The 19,498-nt window shown below is 28.2% G+C and overlaps 2 protein-coding genes across 5 annotated transcripts; both read right to left on the reverse strand.

The window, feature by feature from the left end:
• Positions 1 to 1,498: 1,498 nt before the first annotated feature.
• LOC105838027 (probable 4-coumarate--CoA ligase 3) lies at positions 1,499 to 12,579 on the reverse strand. 3 transcript variants are annotated; one of them, XM_036286298.1, is made up of 11 exons: positions 9,908 to 10,176; positions 7,754 to 8,146; positions 7,374 to 7,662; positions 6,708 to 6,915; positions 6,357 to 6,526; positions 6,067 to 6,259; positions 5,717 to 5,871; positions 5,291 to 5,474; positions 3,678 to 4,003; positions 2,837 to 3,032; positions 1,499 to 2,024 (listed from the first exon to the last, which is right to left on the reverse strand). In XM_036286298.1, exons 3-11 carry the CDS (start codon positions 7,605 to 7,607, stop codon positions 1,939 to 1,941), a joined length of 1,752 nt encoding a protein of 583 aa, XP_036142191.1. In that variant the 5' UTR covers positions 7,608 to 7,662; positions 7,754 to 8,146; positions 9,908 to 10,176; the 3' UTR covers positions 1,499 to 1,938. The 3 variants fall into 3 exon arrangements, with proteins under 3 accessions (XP_036142191.1, XP_036142192.1, XP_036142190.1); XM_036286299.1 differs by lacking the exons at positions 7,754 to 8,146; positions 9,908 to 10,176 and adding an exon at positions 12,493 to 12,579; XM_036286297.1 differs by lacking the exon at positions 7,754 to 8,146.
• Positions 12,534 to 19,322, reverse strand: LOC105838028 (4-coumarate--CoA ligase 1). 2 transcript variants are annotated; one of them, XM_012683287.3, is made up of 10 exons: positions 19,056 to 19,322; positions 16,295 to 16,549; positions 15,796 to 16,003; positions 15,499 to 15,668; positions 15,184 to 15,376; positions 14,846 to 15,000; positions 14,426 to 14,609; positions 13,880 to 14,205; positions 12,931 to 13,126; positions 12,534 to 12,666 (listed from the first exon to the last, which is right to left on the reverse strand). In XM_012683287.3, the coding sequence occupies exons 2-10, from the start codon at positions 16,532 to 16,534 to the stop codon at positions 12,581 to 12,583; spliced, it is 1,758 nt and encodes a 585-aa protein (XP_012538741.2). In that variant the 5' UTR covers positions 16,535 to 16,549; positions 19,056 to 19,322; the 3' UTR covers positions 12,534 to 12,580. The 2 variants fall into 2 exon arrangements, with proteins under 2 accessions (XP_012538741.2, XP_012538740.2); XM_012683286.3 differs by having other exon boundaries at positions 16,295 to 16,587.
• Positions 19,323 to 19,498: the final 176 nt, after the last annotated feature.

Raw genomic sequence — 19,498 nt, forward strand, 5'->3', positions numbered from 1 at the left:
TCCTTTTTATATTCCTCTCATCCAAATGCGAGAATGTAACACACACACACACACACACACACACACACACACACACGGATACACAAAACCCGCGACCTACATCGGTACATAAATACATAAACTAAAAAGATCTCTGATCCAAGCTATGTATGCGAATGAGAGAAACAATAATTTTAATTAAAATTGAAATTTATTTGAACTGCTCTAAAAATTATTTGTGAAAAGAGATAAATTGCCAAGTATAAATAAAAGATTAATTATATTAACATTATTAACAGTAATAATTTAATCAAAACCTTAGGATTAAACAAATGAGAATGTCAACGCAGTACTTTATACTTTTTCTACTTCATCCTCTGTTATTTGTGCCCCTCGTTTTTAGACTAAAATAGAACATTTCACGGTCAAAAATTGTACGCGCAAACGGAACAATACAAACGTCTCGTTACTTTTCTCCATTTTACGTGATCCGTCGTGAAAGATGCACTCACATCCGGCGATCAACTGCCGTACATAAATTCTGAAAGCGCACAGTTCAACTGCAGAAAGTGCACCTTGCCACCACGACACAGAAGTATCTCTCTCTCGCATCTTATTTTTTTCAATCCCACCTGAATTGCAGAAGAACGCTTTTCTTTCGTATATCCTGGGAATACAGTTCTCTTTTGCTTATTTCTTGACAAGAGTTTAATATCTTTTTGTAATCTTAGAACGATTGAGAAAGTGCGGAAATAAAGAGAATAATGTTTTTTTGTAATTACAAATTTGTTATAACATATTAAGTAACTATTAATAGTAACTATAAATTTCCATGCACACAAACTGATCTATTTCACTAACTAAGTTTATATATTACGACATTGTTATTCAAATAACAAAGCATATCTCAGCAAAATTGCACAAATTTGTTATTGCTTATGATGCTAGTTACCATGTGTTTGTTTTCAACGTTTTGAATGGAAACAACAAGCAACAATGTATACATATATTGTCAGTTTAATAGTAAGATAACAGCATCAAAGTTCTTGGCAATATGGCAGTATAGTACAGTCCCCTATAATTATTACAATATAACAACAACAGCACAAATTGTATTTTGATAACGACGATTTCAAAGTTGTCGACGAGTTGCTGGCAAGTTGCTTCTCAAAATTGCCGATGATGACATCAATTTACCAACAAAGACTCACTGCAGTTCTGATAGCAATATATTGTGATGCAATTTAGTAATAATATGCTGCTATCTATACACGCCGTGTAATATTTAGAAATATATCGAAGATTTAAAAGAAATATAAATTAATAAAATTCATACTTTATTAAAAATACATTAAATAAATTGTGAGCACATACCAAAGTATAACATTTATCAAAAAATTGATATAATATATGTACACAATATATGTATACATAAATATAATAGCAACAAGTTACAAATTTATAGAAATATAATTCTATCACATTAGACTATATAATATTATGTTCACACACATATATATAAACCAACCAAAGAAAAAGTATTTATTCAAACGTCAATGAAATAAGACTGTAATTATAAGCATAAATATAATTAAAAGCATTTAAAACATTTCTAGTTATGTTTATAACTAGATAAAAATCTTTTTGACAGAAAAATTTTACTCAATATTGATCTCTTAAAATTATAGTAGCTTTTATATTCTGTTCTTGCTGGAATATAAGTAAATAATTTATAACATATATACACATAATATATATATATATACATATATATATAATATTTATGTAAAGGATTTACTGAGATTTCATTAAGCAAAGCACTCTAAACGTATATATAATGCCATACCGATAGACAAATAAATTCCGCGTTTATACATGATTTATAAAACTTTTAATATCATTAATCTTATTTTTTAAATTTTCTTATTTTTTCTTAAAACATGTCACATACATTAATGACTAAGACTTGTAATCTTGTTTTAACTTTAATTTGAGAATTTTGCCGCTCAAATTCTTCGGAATAGCGTCAATGAAAGTGACTCCACCTATAAAAAAAAGAAGAACGTATAATTCATAAATTTCTCTAATAAAAGTTTCAGCTACACAGTTCTTCTCTATTTCTAAATTCGTAAATTTAATTTAACTGAATTGTATAGCAAATAGCATGACAACAATAAATTATATAACAATTCTTTCTCCAGGTATTCACAACAGTTGTTTGAATATTTTCCACATAGCAAAATATCTGAAATATAATCAGATCTTTGTGCTTACAATTTTAAATTGATTTTAAGATGTCTTATTGTCAGAATTTTGCAGGACATAATTACTTGATATCATGTATTATCTATAAAAGAAACATTGCATATAAAATGATCGGTAATTACAGTTAAACTTTTTATTCAAATTTGCTTCATGTTTATTTTGAAATATATTTCGTAACCGATAAGATAATTTATACAATGTAAACTTCAAGCTTAAGATAAACTTCAGGCTATCTTAAATGTAATAATTAAAGATAAGATGAAACATAAGAGTATTTACAATATCACATTTGACATAAAATTATCATAACTTTTTAGTATCTTGGAAATATTTCAAAAATATTCTTAAGATATTTTGACAGTACTATGTCGCAGATATTCTGACATATAGATATATTTCAAGACCCCTGTGATATATTTTGCTATGTGGGTTAGATAACTATTCTAATTTAAAAACAATTCTAATTTAAGTAATTATTCTACGATTGGAACATTCTACGATCCATCGATATGCTAATTAAACTGATCATGAGATTAAAAATCTCAATTAAAAATTTCGCGATGTTGTAACAGTAGAAGTAATTGAGTGATACCTTCGAGTTGCTTAAATTCCGAGACCTTCCCTTTCACAAAATTCTTAATGTCGTCCTCCGTAGGTTTCTTACCCTTGCTCACCACTACGAATGCTTTTGGCACCTCACCATATTTCGCGTGCGGAATACCTACTACGGCTGCTTCCTCCACGTCTGGATGCGTCCGCAGCAACGCTTCTAGTTCCGCCGGCGGCACCTTCAATCATACAAAAATACCGTTTTAAAATAAGTGGAATGAACTCTTTAAACGCCGAGAAATAAGACGTCAATTTATTGAACTTTAAAACTTTGTGGTGATATTTTAGGTATATTACAATCATTATTATTCACATATTTCTTCACAAGCTATCTGAATAATTACGAAGTTTGACAGTATGACAAAGTTAAAATTTTTTTAAGTGAAAAAATTTCTCGTCAAAAACTAAAGAAAAAAAAAAAAATATTTTATAAATATTTAAAGATTACTTTATCAATTCTACAAGAAATGATTAATTTTGTTAGTTATTGCATGCAATCATATGAAGTTATTTAATTTATTTTACAATTTTTAACATATATATAAATATTTCAATTGTAAAATAATTTATAATTAATTATTATATCAAGTTTGTACAAAATTAGGAATAGAATTTTTTACTCATAAATGGAGCCACAATATTTTCTAAAGATTATTTATACAAATTATTTTATAGAGATTATTTGGAATTTATCTCATATATTGATCATGTTGCAAGAAATCGCTCTTATTTAAATAAACTAAGTATATCAAATTAATTATACCAACTCATTAAAATAAAAAGTGAAAGTCTAGCTGTTTTCTTCTTTTCAAATACATTGTTACCTGGAATCCTTTGACTTTGATGAGTTCCTTTAATCTATCTGTAATAAAGAAATCGAAATCTTCATCGAAGTATGCGACGTCACCCGTTTTCAACCATCCATCCTCGGTTAACGTATTTTTTGTAGCGACTTCGTCATTTAAATATCCTTTCATAATGTGAGGTCCCTTAAGCCACAATTCGCCGCTTTGACCTGGAGTGCTAATATCCTGTTGTGACGTTATATCCACCAGGCGTACTTGACTACTTGCAATATTTTTTCCGATGCTAGAGTATTTCTGACCAAGTTCGAAAAATGATACTGCCGAACATTCTGTCAATCCGTAACCTTTAAAATACGTACAATTTTAAATGATCAACTTGATATGTAAATAAATGTTTTGTTGTAATCAATTTTCTTTTTCTTTTTTATATTTCTCTTGTAGAAATTAACTTTTTAAGGTTAATTTTTTTTAATTATTTTTTATGTTATTCCAAATAGACATGACATGCTAAACACAATATGCAACATTTGTTTATAAATTGTGATGTCATTATAACAGCATAAAATTGCAGCATCTATTTGAATCATTGCCTTAATAATAATTAATTAATTGCCTTTCTACCTTTGGCAAAATAAGCCATGTTGGCTAACATATTGGCGTAATTTTTATAGCATCAAAAAACTTTTTTCTTTCGCTGACAACATTTATGTCATATGAGAAAACATCTTTGAGAAAACAATGCATAATGCCATCATGCATTTTCAATCTTTAAATTTCGTTACTATGCAGACAATATGCAGAAATACGTCTATTTGGGATATTATATATTTAGTATGTTCTGTATGTAATCATTTTTTTGGAGTCGTATAATCTAATTCGGACCTTCTCTTTGTCTTGCACACATAAGTTGTACGGATCAGATATACAGGACCTACGCTTAAAACCGGTTCTGGATCGATAAAATAAAGAAATTTAGAAGCATGAAATACCTGACATTCCAGCGAAATATATATAATAATGCAACAAGTATTAAATTTTTGGAAAACTTAAATTTATTTTATATTTATACAAATTAGAAAAATGAAAAAATTATGATAATGTAAAATCTAAAACATAATAAATTACATAATATTTTTATTAATATATATGTAATTTTTTGATATTAAAATTAATTTTTTACATTTGCTACTAGACAATTAATGTTCTAGATCAATATTTAAAGTTTATTCAGTAATAGCAAGTATAATAAAAACGTGAGCTAGAGTCCCATATATCCCCATGTGACCAGCACGAAACTTTTCAAAAGTGTGACCACAAAGGATTAAGCGTTCAAATAATGTTTTAAATCAATTTAAATGTTAAACTTAAAAATGAATCTTATTTAGTGCTTGGACCTTATACAACTCAAATGCCATTCGTTCAGACTCGCAAAGCTCACAAATTCAAAATTTGTTCTTTTCTTCGACATTTTTCTCCCACCGGAAAAAAATAAATATCCGATTTTTAAACTCACACATGTCAAGATGCGATATCGGAAATTTGATCCGCTAAACTCGGTGACCATCTCATCCGTTCGCGAATCGAAAATTTTGTACCAATGGTACAATTTTGTACTCACTACGAACACTCACCTTGACGAAACTGAAAAACTTTTGGGTCAATGTTGTATTTATCGTAGAATCTGTCGACATCCGTTTGAGCGAGCGGCGCAGCACCACTCATCATCATATGCATATGCTCAAAATGATGCTTTTTTACAAGAGGGGAAGTCGTCAGAAATAGTACTATGGGTGGCACACAAAACAGCGCAGTCGCCTGCAAAGTTCCACATCACAAGTTTAGTGCTCTAAATTTTAAGTAATTTTCTTTACACATATACAAGACGGAATTTTTTATAATCAATAATATAAAAACATAAAATTACAAAAAATTAAAATTGATTTAAATACATTTCAACTTAGCTTAACATGTTGTATCTTAGTAAATCAAAAATTTTAATCGAAAAATTTATCGAAAAATGTAAATAGAAAATTCATATATAACAAGCAATAAACTACCTTGATCTTTTCTAACACATTGACGAACATCTCCGGTACAAATTTTGGAATGGTAACTATCTTCCCGCCGAAAGCGAGACGTGGAAATACCACACCATTCATACCATAAATATGAAAAAGAGGTAATATTACAGGAAAAACTTCTTGATATGTGCCTGAAAAAGAAAAATTTTTACACATTATAAATAATGAAAAATTATATATTGAGTATTTACAGAAAATAAAGAACAATTATAAATAAAAATTCGATAACATATATTACATTAAAACTCGTGAAACTCGTAAAATTTGGAAAGCGCAAACAAAAAAAACTAAAATAATTATATATTAAATAAAATAGAAAATAGTACTTGTAGTAGGCTGGAATAGACTAGGATTCATAGAAGACTGAACCATCATTATATTAGACACCAGATTACGATGCGTCAACATAACACCCTTTGGTAGTCCAGTAGTACCGCTTGAAAATGGCAAAACTGCTACATCGTCGCAAGTACTGTCTAACTTTACAGGAGGCAATGATTTGCCTCGCGTTATAAGATCCTGAAAAATTGTGTGCATACTTAAGTTTATTTTTACTTATCTGTTTACTTTTGTAAACTTAAATATTGCTAATTTATTCATTTATCTTGATACCTACATCAAAAGGTATTGAATTCTCTGGCAGGGGACCAGTCTTATCGTCAATCACAATAAGAGGAGTTTCACGTGGAAGACATGCCCTCATTGCAGCGAGCACTGTGGATGCAATTGCGGTTGAAGTAATGACTGCTTTTGTATTAACTTTCAAGAATTGCCTCTGCATTTCCTCTGAAAATTTTCATCACGTCTACCTGTATTGTAACAATACTCTTAATTTGCTCATTTTTCTATTCTATTTCTCTTTATTTCATTAGTTAAATATTTATTTTCTTACTTAAATATTTCACATGCATATTTTATATAAATCTCTAATAACACAAAATGTGTGAAATAACATAAAGCGACTTACCAACTGTGTACAGTGGATTTACGGTGGTGATAACAAGTCCCCCTGACAAACTCCCGAGAAGACTTAAAACTGTGTCTGGAAAATTGGGTGCCACTAGAGCTATCACATCACCCTTTTTGAGACCTATGTTCCGCAAACTTCTACCGATATAACTTGTCGCATCTTTGGCTTGAGCGAACGTGTACTTCTTGCTGCTTACGCCACATTCCTGTACAAAATACAAAGTTGTAAAATTTATATTACAAGGCCTAATTGATAGTTATGTTTACATTTGGCTGTTATCTTTGAAAATATTCTTTATCAATTTTTCATGAAATACACGTATTTTCTAAATCGATATCAGTCCATTATTTACTGATTTACAATACTTTATTTTTATTTGTAATCAGTAGTAGCTATTCACTATCTCTCAGTAATAGCAATTACTTTTTACTGATCAGAATCAATGTATTATTTTAAATTATTATTTTAAAAAATACATACATACAATAAAATTTTACTAAATTCGTTTTAGAAGGTATAATTTTCTTCGCGTTAAAAGCTAAACAATTCATATTAATTTATTTTAAGTAGATGACGCGATTACTTACAAATCTCTTTATATATGTATAAATAGGTTATCTCTATGTGTAAAATATAAATCTATTTAGGTTAAAAAAAAATTACCAGAGCAATATGATTAGGATAATTCTCGCTATCGTTCCAAACAAACTCGTGGATCAAAGTTTCCGGATAAGTAGCTTCACCAGCCGAAGGCATAATAATCTTCTCTTTATTTAGCCCTGTTACAATTTTATTTTGCGATAAAGTCGATGCATTTCTTAATGTAAAGTTCAGCGTTACTCCTACATCCAATACTCGACTTAGTTTTTGAATACCACGAAGTGCGTGTGTTGCCATGTTTGTACAAAAACACTACTTATTTATCGATGTAGTTTATTATGTGGATCGTAATCTGCAAGGATAATAGGTAATTAGTACAAGATTGCAAATGGAATAGTAAAATAAAAATAGATTTTGTGTATTAGAAATAAATATAAAAATACCAAATGACCAAATGTCTTGCTGTTGCAATTACGTTGTCAACAATCATTGCAGTAATTACTTTACTAACTTGGAACAAGATGAGACAGCATTATGTTTATTAGGTTGAACTTATATAAATTCTATTTTTAACAATGACAAATTAATAGCAACGTGTTAGCATTAATTTGTTATCAATTATTCGTTGCTGTCATGTTGCTGTTATACCGTAAACAATATAATACACTAATATTGTTAACCTTTTTTTTAAATGTCCTGAACTGATTGCACGTATAAGTAGTCATTTTATAATTTGTCATGTGTTTTATTTTGATGTCAGCAAATATATAACAACACATGTAATGCGTTTGTTTGAGCAGAATTGCTATATCACGCTTGATTATCCGAGGTGTTATCTAATACCGAATAAATCTTTCAGTTTTAATATACAAGATCTTTGGCAACAAGTAAAAGAAAATTTAACAAGTAATTTTGGATAATAAAATAAATCAAAGGTTAAAGAATTACAATTGTTTTTGTTTTTTAATTATAAATATTTAAAAATTTACATGCCGTTTTCAGACATTTTTTTAGATAAATATTTAAACATGTATAATTAAAAAACAAATCCTTAATGGCAATCCATTATTTTTGATTTTTGTCTTATTTTCTCGCTCCGTGAATTTTCACTTGTTGCCGAATATTTTTTTAAGTAGAAAAGCTTCTAAAAATGGTATATTCAAATCTTATAGAACACTTTAATACAATTTTTTCTTTTATAGTTTCTTAGAAAATAAAGTTATTAAAAAATGTTAGATAAACATGTGGTTATATAAGAAAATATGCAAACGTACTGATACTATCAGTCATTTACAACTCATTATTTTCTAAGTTGTTATAGAATAATGAAAAAATATAAGTCAATAAGATTAATAATTATCTACAAAAAATATGTATATTTGTAAAATATCTCTAACTCGCAGATAGGAAATCATATATCATTTTTAATTGTTTAATATATAAAATTTAAATATTTAATTTTAATCATTTATAAGTATTTTGCATATATCCAATACATTTCATAAAGTAAATAAATTTATATAAAATATCATAGATTATTTGATTAAATTATTATTTGCGTGTAACTGTTTCCACTGTATATGTTATAATAGCTGCTATTTAAATACTGTGTGACTTTATCGTTATCTCTCTCTTCTCGTCATTAATTATATCAGTTTTTAACTACTAAAAATTAAAATCGTATCAAGTGTTAAAGTAATACAGGAATTAAGTCAGGGTCACTTTTATAAACGCTAATGAGTTGCAAGAAGAACTAGTGGAACTAATAACAATATTAGATTGAAATAATTTATCAATAATTTTTCATAGCCTGCACGAGGTCGTATATTATTTTTCCATTAAGACACTCTTAGTTAAATTGACATAAACACATTAAATATAAATCCTAACGCATCATAAAATTTAAAAAATAATTAAAATCAAAAATAATAATTGATTAAATAATATACAAATCGTTCATAAACAATTAAATTTTTGTTACTTTTTTATTTATACTAATTTATAGTTTAATTTCTTATTTTACATGATTTATATACATATATACATGCAAAATTCTTGATGTGATATTTAGGTCATATTATTTTTACTATTAAATATGTAATATTATATAAAACAATGTTCTTATTAAAAATATACTTATAAATAATGTATTGTATTAAATTATTTAAATGGATATATTTAATTGCGCAGAGTTAAAAAAATCAATTTTATACATTTATAAAAATATTTACTGCATGAAACGTTTATTTAATTTAAAAAAAAGGGATTAAAATATGCTTATTTTTTTAAATATGCTTGTGTATTAAACTTGTAAAAGCTTTAAAAAAATTTATTACTCGCAATTAAAGTTAATTGTATTCTGTATATGTAACCAATAAATGTAAATAGCGCTTGATTGATATATAATATTATAATTATAATTGTATAATAATAAATAGCATAAACAGAAAATTAAATAAATCCTAATAATTTTGCATGCATATATAAATACAAAGCATGAATTCAGATGAATAGCTCCTCGAAATAATCAAAGACATATAGCTACAATAATTTTGTGTGTAACGCTTTAAATGCTTCACTCTATGTATTAATCTCACTTTTTCTCTTTGTAGAACGTTGTAGGTTGATTTTTAAAAGTAGAGTATTAGAGAGTATTAGAACGCTATCTCATTGATAGCGATATCTCACTGTGCTTTGGCAAGATATAACGCAACGTACGTTAAAACTCGCAATACATGTACAATATGCAAAAGAATTCACACAAACAGTTGCAATTAAATCTACGTCAATCGATTAGATCACCGATGTTTACGTGATCAGCTTCACTAGCGGACTGTCAGATGAATTCTTCAACAAGTTCAACAAACCGACTGAACTTGAGACGAGATGATGTTTGAGTTCCCCCACCACTGACTTGTCATACCGGAAAGATGTTCAAGGGGCAAACGAGAAAAAATAAAGTTGTACAGAAAGTAGCGGCTGAGACTCTTTTACGTGCTAAGAACTGAACGTCAGTAACATCAAATCAAAGTTCAAAATATATTAAAAATTATCGCGTATAATCACATATAATAAAACTTGTGTAAAGTAGGTTACACAATAGAGCGTATGCGACAAGCAGCACTGTGACTGTAGGATTTTGTAGCTCTTAACAGCAGTATCAGTATCTTTATATTCGTTGTGCAAATATTATATATTGTAAAAAATAAGCAACAATAATGTAACGATACTGTTGTTAAGAATTACAACTAGAATACCCGCTCCGGAGTACCATTCTACAATTCTTCACAGTTATACGGATAATTGCTGGTGAAAGGTTGTTGCGTATATACATATTTTAATATTGAACCAATAACCAATGTGTCAATAGTTATATACATAATATAACATATTATATACATAATATAGATTTTCAATATTGGCAGAATCGTATCGGAATGCAGTCTCTAATGTTGATAAGTATAGAAACTATAAAACGTTTCTTGAAACATTGAACGAGACCAATTGAGCCAATAATTGACGATTCAAAAGGGGAAAACAACTAATAAGAATATGCGATAGTCAGCATTACTTAGAAAAGAATTGCGCTACCCTTTTAATGCAGAAAATACATAGAAAATTCATAAGATATTTATTTTTAAAAATATAAAAAATACATTAAAAAATTATGTATTTCTTAAAAGAGTAATGAAGTCTTTTTTCCGCGATGTTGATTGGTTCTTTTGCTTGTGTTACTAGAATTAATATCAACTGTCTGCAGACAATTAAATAGTGAGATATACCGTAATTAACATTATTAATGCGACAGTTTGATACTTGTGACGTATTGATAAATAATTCTTAAAAAGTTAAAATAAATAATTTAGAAGTTTAAATATTAAATTTAAATTGCATATGCATAATTAAAAGTTTTTTACTTTTTAAAATATTTTTTCTTTTTTCATATATTAAAATAATGTAGAGTGTTACAATATCTAGAATTAAAAATATTGAGATATTAACGTATGGAATCTGCAAATAATCTAATTAATTTCTATCGTAATTGTAAACAGTAATTGTGAACAGTAAATTAATAAAAGCTTATCGCACATTCACGATAGAGTTTTTCTTCCGTGTTATGGCTCGAGCGGATCGAGCTCTTTCCTCGGCGCGCTCTCATTCGCATAATTCGAAAAATTAATACCTTGATTATTGGTGGACCTAACCCAAGACAATATTAGACTTTTATGTTTATCTCGATTTTTCTACCTCTTTATGAGCATTGACTTACATGGTCAGGGACACCCTCTATATTTAAATTATATATACACATATATATGTATAATATTAAGGCTAAATGGCGCACGAAGAATACTACGTACTTAAACAAGTACGCAATGTTATGTTCTGATATAATTAAATGCTGTGTGATATTTTTATATGACACATCAAGGAACCGATTAAGCAACAAAAATAGAAACTTATAAAAATTTGTTTTATTAAAAAAAATAAGGTAAATTCTAAGTACAAATTAAAATACAATAGTTATAGGAAAGTAATATTATATACATTCTCTCTCTCTCTCACAATTGACAGAAAAATTAATGCATCACCTATTCTCTTCTTTAAAAAAGCAAATTTTTTAAAACTTGTAACTTTGTCAAAAATAATCATAATAAAATTTTTCATAAAACATTTTAGAGTTCAAAAATTTCAACTTTTTAAATTAATATTTAATAAATAACCTTGATTTTTTGCAAAATTACATTCTCTTAAAGTTTGCATATTTTTGAAAGACAGAATAAATGATATTTTAATTTTGTTAGGTAATATATTCAATAGTAGCAAATATTAAATATTTATAAAAAATATTCTACTAGATGTAATATTATGTGTTTGTATATATACATATCTACAAAGTCGTACAAAAGCATAAAATGTTTTTTTTAACGTTATTAAAATAACATATTGTAGTTATAAGTGTTTGAAACATTTGTAATTATTTTTAATGCTCACTAAAACCTCTTTTTATGAAAAATTTATAAAAATTTTTTATATTTATTTCTGAAAATTATATATATATATATATATATATATATACATACACATATATATCTGTATCACACATATAAATCTGTAAAGATTTACCATTTTAGGAAGTAAATACATGATATGTACCAATAGAAAATTACATTTCACTCACTTTTATCCATGCCGTGCCAAACTTTTTCCATATCATTGATATTATTTTTAAAATGTTTTATTTATTTAAAAAAACATCACTCTCATGGTTAAGATTTGCAATTCTGCTTCAACTTTGATCTTAAAATTTTTCCGCTCGGATTCTTCGGAATACTATCAACGAAAGTGACACCACCTGAAAAAAACATATATATAATTCTTGAATCTTCCTACTAAAGTTTCTAGAACTGCACAGCTCTTTTATATCTCTGAATTTTTAGATTTAATTTAACTAAATTATATAATAATTCTTCCCCCATATATTCGCAATATTCTTTCGAATATTTGGATAATTGTTCTAAAGACCGTAACAATCCATCCATGTGCTTATTAAATGAACTAATCATGAGGCAATTAGAAATCTTGCGATACTATAACAGTTTAAGTAATCGAATAATACCTTCCAGTTGCTTGTAATCAGAGACCTTCCCTTTCACAAAGTTCTTAATCTCGTCCTCCGTAGGTTTCTTACCCTTGCTCACCACTACGAATGCTTTTGGCACCTCACCATACCTTGCATGAGGAATACCTATCACTGCTGCTTCCTCCACGCCTGGATGCGTCCGCAGCAATGCTTCCAGTTCCGCCGGCGGCACCTTCAATCATACAAAAATACCGTTTTAAATTAAGAGAAATAAACACTCTCGAAATAGTCGAGAAATAAGGTATCAAATAATTAAACTTCAAAACTTTGCGGCAATATTTAAATATATTACAATCATTATTTACCATCATCATCACATGTTCCTAAGCTTCGTAAAAATAATTATAAAGTCTGACAGCATGACAAAGCTAAAACTTCTTAAAATAAAAAGATTTTTTATTCTATTCTCTAAATCACAATCAGTGAAAACTCGACAAAATCAGTGGAAATGACTTTTAGTGATATACTTATAATCATTTACTGGTTATCAATCAGTGAAATAAATACACTGATCTTTTAGTGACTGTACATTCTGAAGTGAAAATTACTGAAAGACGGTGAATATTTACTGATCTATACTTTTTTTTTTTTAATCAATTCTACTGGAAATAAATAATTTTGTTTTTATAATTTTTATTGATTACATTTAAATTGTAAAATAATATAATTAATTACTATATTAAGCTTGTCAATATTAAAGAAAGGATTTTTTACTTATAAACGTAAAAGCATTTTAAAGATTATTTATACAAATTATTTTATGAAGATTATTTAGAATTTATCCATTACATACATATATTGATTATATTGCAAGAAATAAACGTTCTTGCATAATATACATCTCTTATTTAAATAAAAAAACAACATATCAAATTAATTATAACTTATTAAAATAAAAAAATTAAGGCTCAGAACAAGTTGTTACCTGGAATCCTTTGACTTTGATGAGTTCCTTTAATCTATCTGTAATGTAGAAATCGAAATCTTCATCGAAGTATGCGACGTCACCCGTTTTCAACCATCCATCCTCGGTTAACGTATTTTTTGTAGCGACTTCGTCATTTAGATATCCTTTCATAATGTGAGGCCCCTTGAGCCACAATTCGCCGGTTTGACCTGGAATGCTGATATCCTGTTGTGATGTTATGTCTACCAGGCGTGCTTGGCAACTTGCAAGATTTTTCCCAATGCTGGAATATTTCTTCCCCTGTTCGTAACATGCCACTGGTGAACTTTCTGTCAATCCGTAACCTTGAAAAAATGTAGAACTTCAAATAACGATATCCAAATGTTTATATTCAAATAAATATTATGTTATTTTTAATTCTTTTTCTTCTATTTTTTATATAATTTTATATTTTCCTTACAGAAATTGAAACGCGACTCAGTAAAAATTAAATCTGTAAAACTCAATAAACATCTCATTTACTAATCGAGAATTTCGTGATGGCATGATATTGCAAACACGCACCTTGACGAAATTTAAAAACTTTTGGGTCAATGTTGTATTTATCGTAGAATCTGTCGACATCCGTTTGAGCGAGCGGCGCAGCACCACTCATCATCGTATGCATATGCTCAAAATGATGCTTTTTTACAAAAGGAGAAGCCGTTAGGAATAGCACTATAGGTGGTACACAAAACAACACAGTTGCCTATAAAATGCCATATTGCGAGTTTAATTTTTTTCAGCCATTTACTTTTTTATACGTACGTTAGGAAAATCATAATTTTATGATTGATAATACAAACTCAGAAAAGCAATTTGTGGATTTTAATTAATTTGGATATATTTAGTCTAGTTTGATATTTAAAACAGTTAATCAGAACTTTTAAATAAAAAATTTATCATGATTTATCATCAAACATATGCATGATAAGTAACAATTACCTTACTTTTCTCCAATATGTTAAGGAATATTTGCGGTTCAAATTTTGGAATAGTAACTACCTTTCCGCCGAAAGCGAGACGTGGAAATACCATACCATTCATCCCATAAATATGAAAAATTGGTAATACTGCAGGTATTACTTCTTGATATGTGCCTGGAAAAAAATTTAGAAATAGTTATTTAGTAAAAATGTCAAAATTATATAGTGAAAGATTGTAGAAAATTGAAAACTAATTTAAATAAAAGATTTTGGTAACTAACATATATAATAATTTAAAAAGTGAAAGCGCAGAAGAGAAGCCCGGTGTAATGGCGTGTAAGATAAAATAATAATTACTTGTAGTAGGACGGAATGGATTAGGATCTACAGAAACTTGAGCCATCATTATATTAGACACTAAATTACGATGCGTTAGCATAACACCCTTTGGTAATCCAGTAGTACCACTTGAGAATGGCAAAACTGCTAGATCGTCGCAAGTACTGTTTAATTTTACAGGTGCCAATGATTTGCCTCGCGTTATGAGATCCTGAAAAATTTTATGCAAGCTTATGTTTATTTTTACTTCCGTTTACTTTTGCAACACTTAAATATTGCTGATTTATTCACATGAATATCTATCTTAATACTGATATTATATATAATACTGACATTGAAAGGTATCGAACCCTCTGGCATGGAACCAGTCTTATCGTCAATCACAATAAAAGGAGTTTCACGTGGAAGACAAGCTCTTGTTGCAGCGAGCACTGTGGATGCAATTGCGGTAGAAGTAATGATTGCTTTTGCATTAACTTTCAAGAACTGCCTTTGTATTTCCTCTGAAAATTTTTATTACATCTATTTATATTGTAACAATACGCTTAATTCGCCCACTTTCCATTTTATATCTATATAATGTAAATTCCAAATAAGATAAAATATTTAAAATAACATAAAGAGACTTACCAGCCGTGTACAGCGGATTTACGGTGGTCACAACAAGTCCGCCTGATAAGCTTCCAAGAAAACCTAAAACTGTATCTGGAAGATTGGGTGCTACTAATGCTACCACATCACCCTGTTTGAGACCCATGTTTCGCAAACTTCTACCTATGTAACTTGTCGCATCCTTGGCTTGCGCGAAGGTGTACTTCTTGCCACTTACGCCACATTCCTATGCAAAGTACATCATAAAATTGACATTATGTCTAAATTCTTCACATTTACTGTTTACGAATAAGCCTAATTTTTATTTACATTTGATCACATTTTTTGTCATTAAAATCATACTTTATTGATTTGTACATATTTACGTACAACTCTTTTTTTATTCGTTAAATGTTTCATATTGATCAGTTTGAAGATAACACGATTAATTAAAAGTGCTTTAGCATAGATTATCTATATTTTATATAAAATAGATTTATTAGATATATAAATGTAGATCTATTATCAAGAAAATTACCAAAGCAATATGATTAGGATAATTCTCGATATCATTCCAAACGAACTCGTGGATCAATGTTTCCGGATAAGAAGCCTCACCAGCCAAAGGCATAATAATCTTCTCGTTATTTGGCCCTGTCACAATTTTAGTTTGTGATGAAGTAGATGTACATCTTAATATGGAATTCAGCGTCCTTATTCCTCCTACATCCAATACTCGACTCAGCCTCTGAATACCACGAAGTGCATGTGTTGCCATACTTATAGAGTAGCACTGTAAATTTATCGGTGATTAATTGCACAGCTCGTAATCTGTAAGCGTTAATAAATAATTAATACGTGACTATAAATAAGACCGTAAAATAAAGATATATTAAAGTAATTTCTTGCATCGGAAACAATTATAAAAAGGTTATATAATGTCCCGAAATATTTTTTTAGTTTAACACACAGCGTTTTCGGTAGAAAAGAGAAAAAAATTTAAGAAGTAATTTTATATCATAAAATGAAAAAAGAAGAATAACAAAATTACCGAAATTTTGTTTTTTTAATTATAAATGCTTAAGTATTTGCGTTATTAAGACATTTTTATGCAAATATTTAAAAGATTATAAAACTCTTGTAAATAAAAAAATAGAGTATTATTTACCTATATATAAGTTTTACAAAAAACTTATACTTAAAGTGGTAACTAGTATGTTTCTGTATTTTGACATACTTTAACTTTTTTATAATTATTTTTATTGATAAAACACAATATAAGTGCAAAATTGGAAGAAATAAAATAAATAGATAATAATGATGTTCCAAATAAAAATACCCTAAATATATTGCATACGAAAATACTCGTGCTGATTCATTCAAAGAATCTAAATACAATCTAAAGTCAACAATGACGTCAAAATTTTAATCGATTAGATAATGTCGTTCAAAGTCCAAAAGCTGCACTTTACACTGTTTTTAACCACCAGATATTACTACAGATTGATGTTATCATTATCAATAAAGAAATTTAATTTTTAAAAGTGATAAAGAATTTTTTATTTGCCTGAAAGGAGACAGCTTGTCTAGAAATTTATTAATTAAAAATAATTTACATTATATTTTTTATTATGGGACTACATATACTATAAGAAAATTTTATGATAAAAAGTTAATATTATTAGTAAAAACATTTGTTGTATAAAACATTTATCTAATTCTATATCAACAAATAGAAAATAGAACAAATGTAGTTTTTCTTAAACATCTTACATAGAAATGACTATACTTCGAAAAGCTTTCAAGAAATGGCATACGCACAATTGAACTTATAAGTTTTATTCTCTTCCTACCTCTCTTTGTAACCAATAAATGCTAATAGCGTTTGACAGGTAAACAATATTATTGTGATTCTAAAGTGATAAATGGTATAAGAATAAAAGGTCAAATATGTTACAAAAATTTCAGCGAGAAATATGGGAATAGTCGTTTTTCTCAGACTTTAGATCACCAGTGACGTCAGAAGTTAGGAAAAATTTAGAAGTCTCATTCAAAAATGAGACGAGATGACTTCATAACTTTATCTTGCATGCTTTCAATAAGTTAGGCTACGTACAATGCACGGACTGGCTTTCTAAAAACGCATTAAGCAGTTAGTTTTGCTTTAATTTCGAGAGAAACCCTTGCCGATGTATAAAAATAAGAGCGTGATTCGGTGATTATTCGGACAATAAGAGAAACAAATGAACAGTGAATAAATAGATTGTCAACTACGAGGGAACACGAAATAAAACAGAATATAAATGCATTTAAAATTAACGGTTTGTAAGTCGACAGCGAGATTAAAATAATTAAAAAAATGTTTTCTAACAAAAAAATTAAAATATTGAGAATTTGTGGAAACAAAATTAATTCGAATTTTGTATGCACACATATAAACGTAAATATGCATATTCCTATAATAATTTATCATGTGAATTTCATGATTCAAGAAAAATAATGTCACAAATTTTACTATTTGTTTTGAGACTAGCGCTTACTGTCTCATCTATTCAGCTGAAAATATCGCGCATCAACAGAATTCTATTAACATCGTATCATTAATTATCATGCATCACGTTACATTATTCAGCATATATATTCCATATGTCTGTCATAACATACGCGCGCAAATACAGACAATACAGACATTTACTAAGGTAATCTTAGCAAACAAGATAAATTGAAATGAAAAAAACATTGTATAATTCGTAAGAATGACATTAAATTTAAAAAAATTAAAATATTTACATAAATATTTAATTAAACAATATTTTTAGGAACCACAAAAAAAAATAAATAGCTTCTATTCCATTGATTATGTTACTATATGATTATGTTACTTATTTTTACATAATAAAGAGATTTATGTTTGCAAAACATATCCCATTAGTTAACTTTACTTGTCAATGTATAGCTATGTTGTTTTTCAAATCCTTTATAATCAGAGAATCTTAAATACATAAATCATAATATTGCTGCTAAATATTGTAGCGCACAATGTGTGTGTGTGTGTGTGTGTGTGTGTGTGTGTGTGTGTGTATGTACCGTTGGTCGTATAAATACACAATACAATGTAGATTTTCACTATTGTAATTTTAGTATTTAAAATTAATTTTCTCGAAAATGAGATACACAGTACATTGTTGTCACGGAAATCATCTTTAATAGTACAAATATTTTCTATTCTTAATATTTTTATGAATATAAAAACATTATATTTAAATTTGCAAAAATATTGCAAAATTTGTAAGACTTACGTTAATCTTAGTTTTCCTTTTTCTCAGTGCTTGAATTGTATTGAATTTATTTTTAGATATGTTGGAACCTTATCTCACTGATATCGTAATATCTCACGGTGTTTTGACAACGTCACAACGTTATTTAACTACTCTAAAGTTGAAAATTGTAATTTTTATGCGCGTACAATTTCACAAAAGTTTGCGCGAACTAGGCAGTTGCCAGTTAAATTGCCGTCGATCGTTTGGTCACCGACGTTTACTTGGCCGGTTTTACTTCCGGAGTGTCAACCGAGTTTCTTCAACAAACCAACTGAACTTCAAACGAGAAGATATCTGACTCCCTTCCACCATCGACTTGTTATATGTCGGAAAGATATACGAGAATCAAACGTTAAAAAATAAAATTGTACAAAAAATACTAATTAATACTGTTTAATTCGCGTATATATGCAATGCATATA

The sequence above is a fragment of the Monomorium pharaonis genome, chromosome 4 (assembly GCF_013373865.1).
Source record: "Monomorium pharaonis isolate MP-MQ-018 chromosome 4, ASM1337386v2, whole genome shotgun sequence".
NCBI lineage: Eukaryota > Metazoa > Arthropoda > Insecta > Hymenoptera > Formicidae > Monomorium > Monomorium pharaonis.

Bases quoted from the DNA above. Each gene is read 5' to 3' on its own strand.
- LOC105838027 (XM_036286299.1), bottom strand. From the start codon at position 7,607: ATGGCAACACACGCACTTCGTGGTATTCAAAAACTAAGTCGAGTATTG. The intron at 5,475-5,716 runs GTAGTTTATTGC...GGAACTTTGCAG, and splicing joins ATGTGTTAGAAAAGATCAAG to GCGACTGCGCTGTTTTGTGT. The intron at 4,004-5,290 runs GTGAGTGTTCGT...CGTATTTTAAAG, and splicing joins AGTTTTTCAGTTTCGTCAAG to GTTACGGATTGACAGAATGT.
- LOC105838028 (XM_012683287.3), bottom strand. From the start codon at position 16,534: ATGGCAACACATGCACTTCGTGGTATTCAGAGGCTGAGTCGAGTATTG. The intron at 15,001-15,183 runs GTAATTATTATT...ATTTTTTTCCAG, and splicing joins TCCATTCCGTCCTACTACAA to GCACATATCAAGAAGTAATA. The intron at 12,667-12,930 runs GTATTATTCGAT...TGTTTTTTTCAG, and splicing joins TGATTACAAGCAACTGGAAG to GTGGTGTCACTTTCGTTGAT.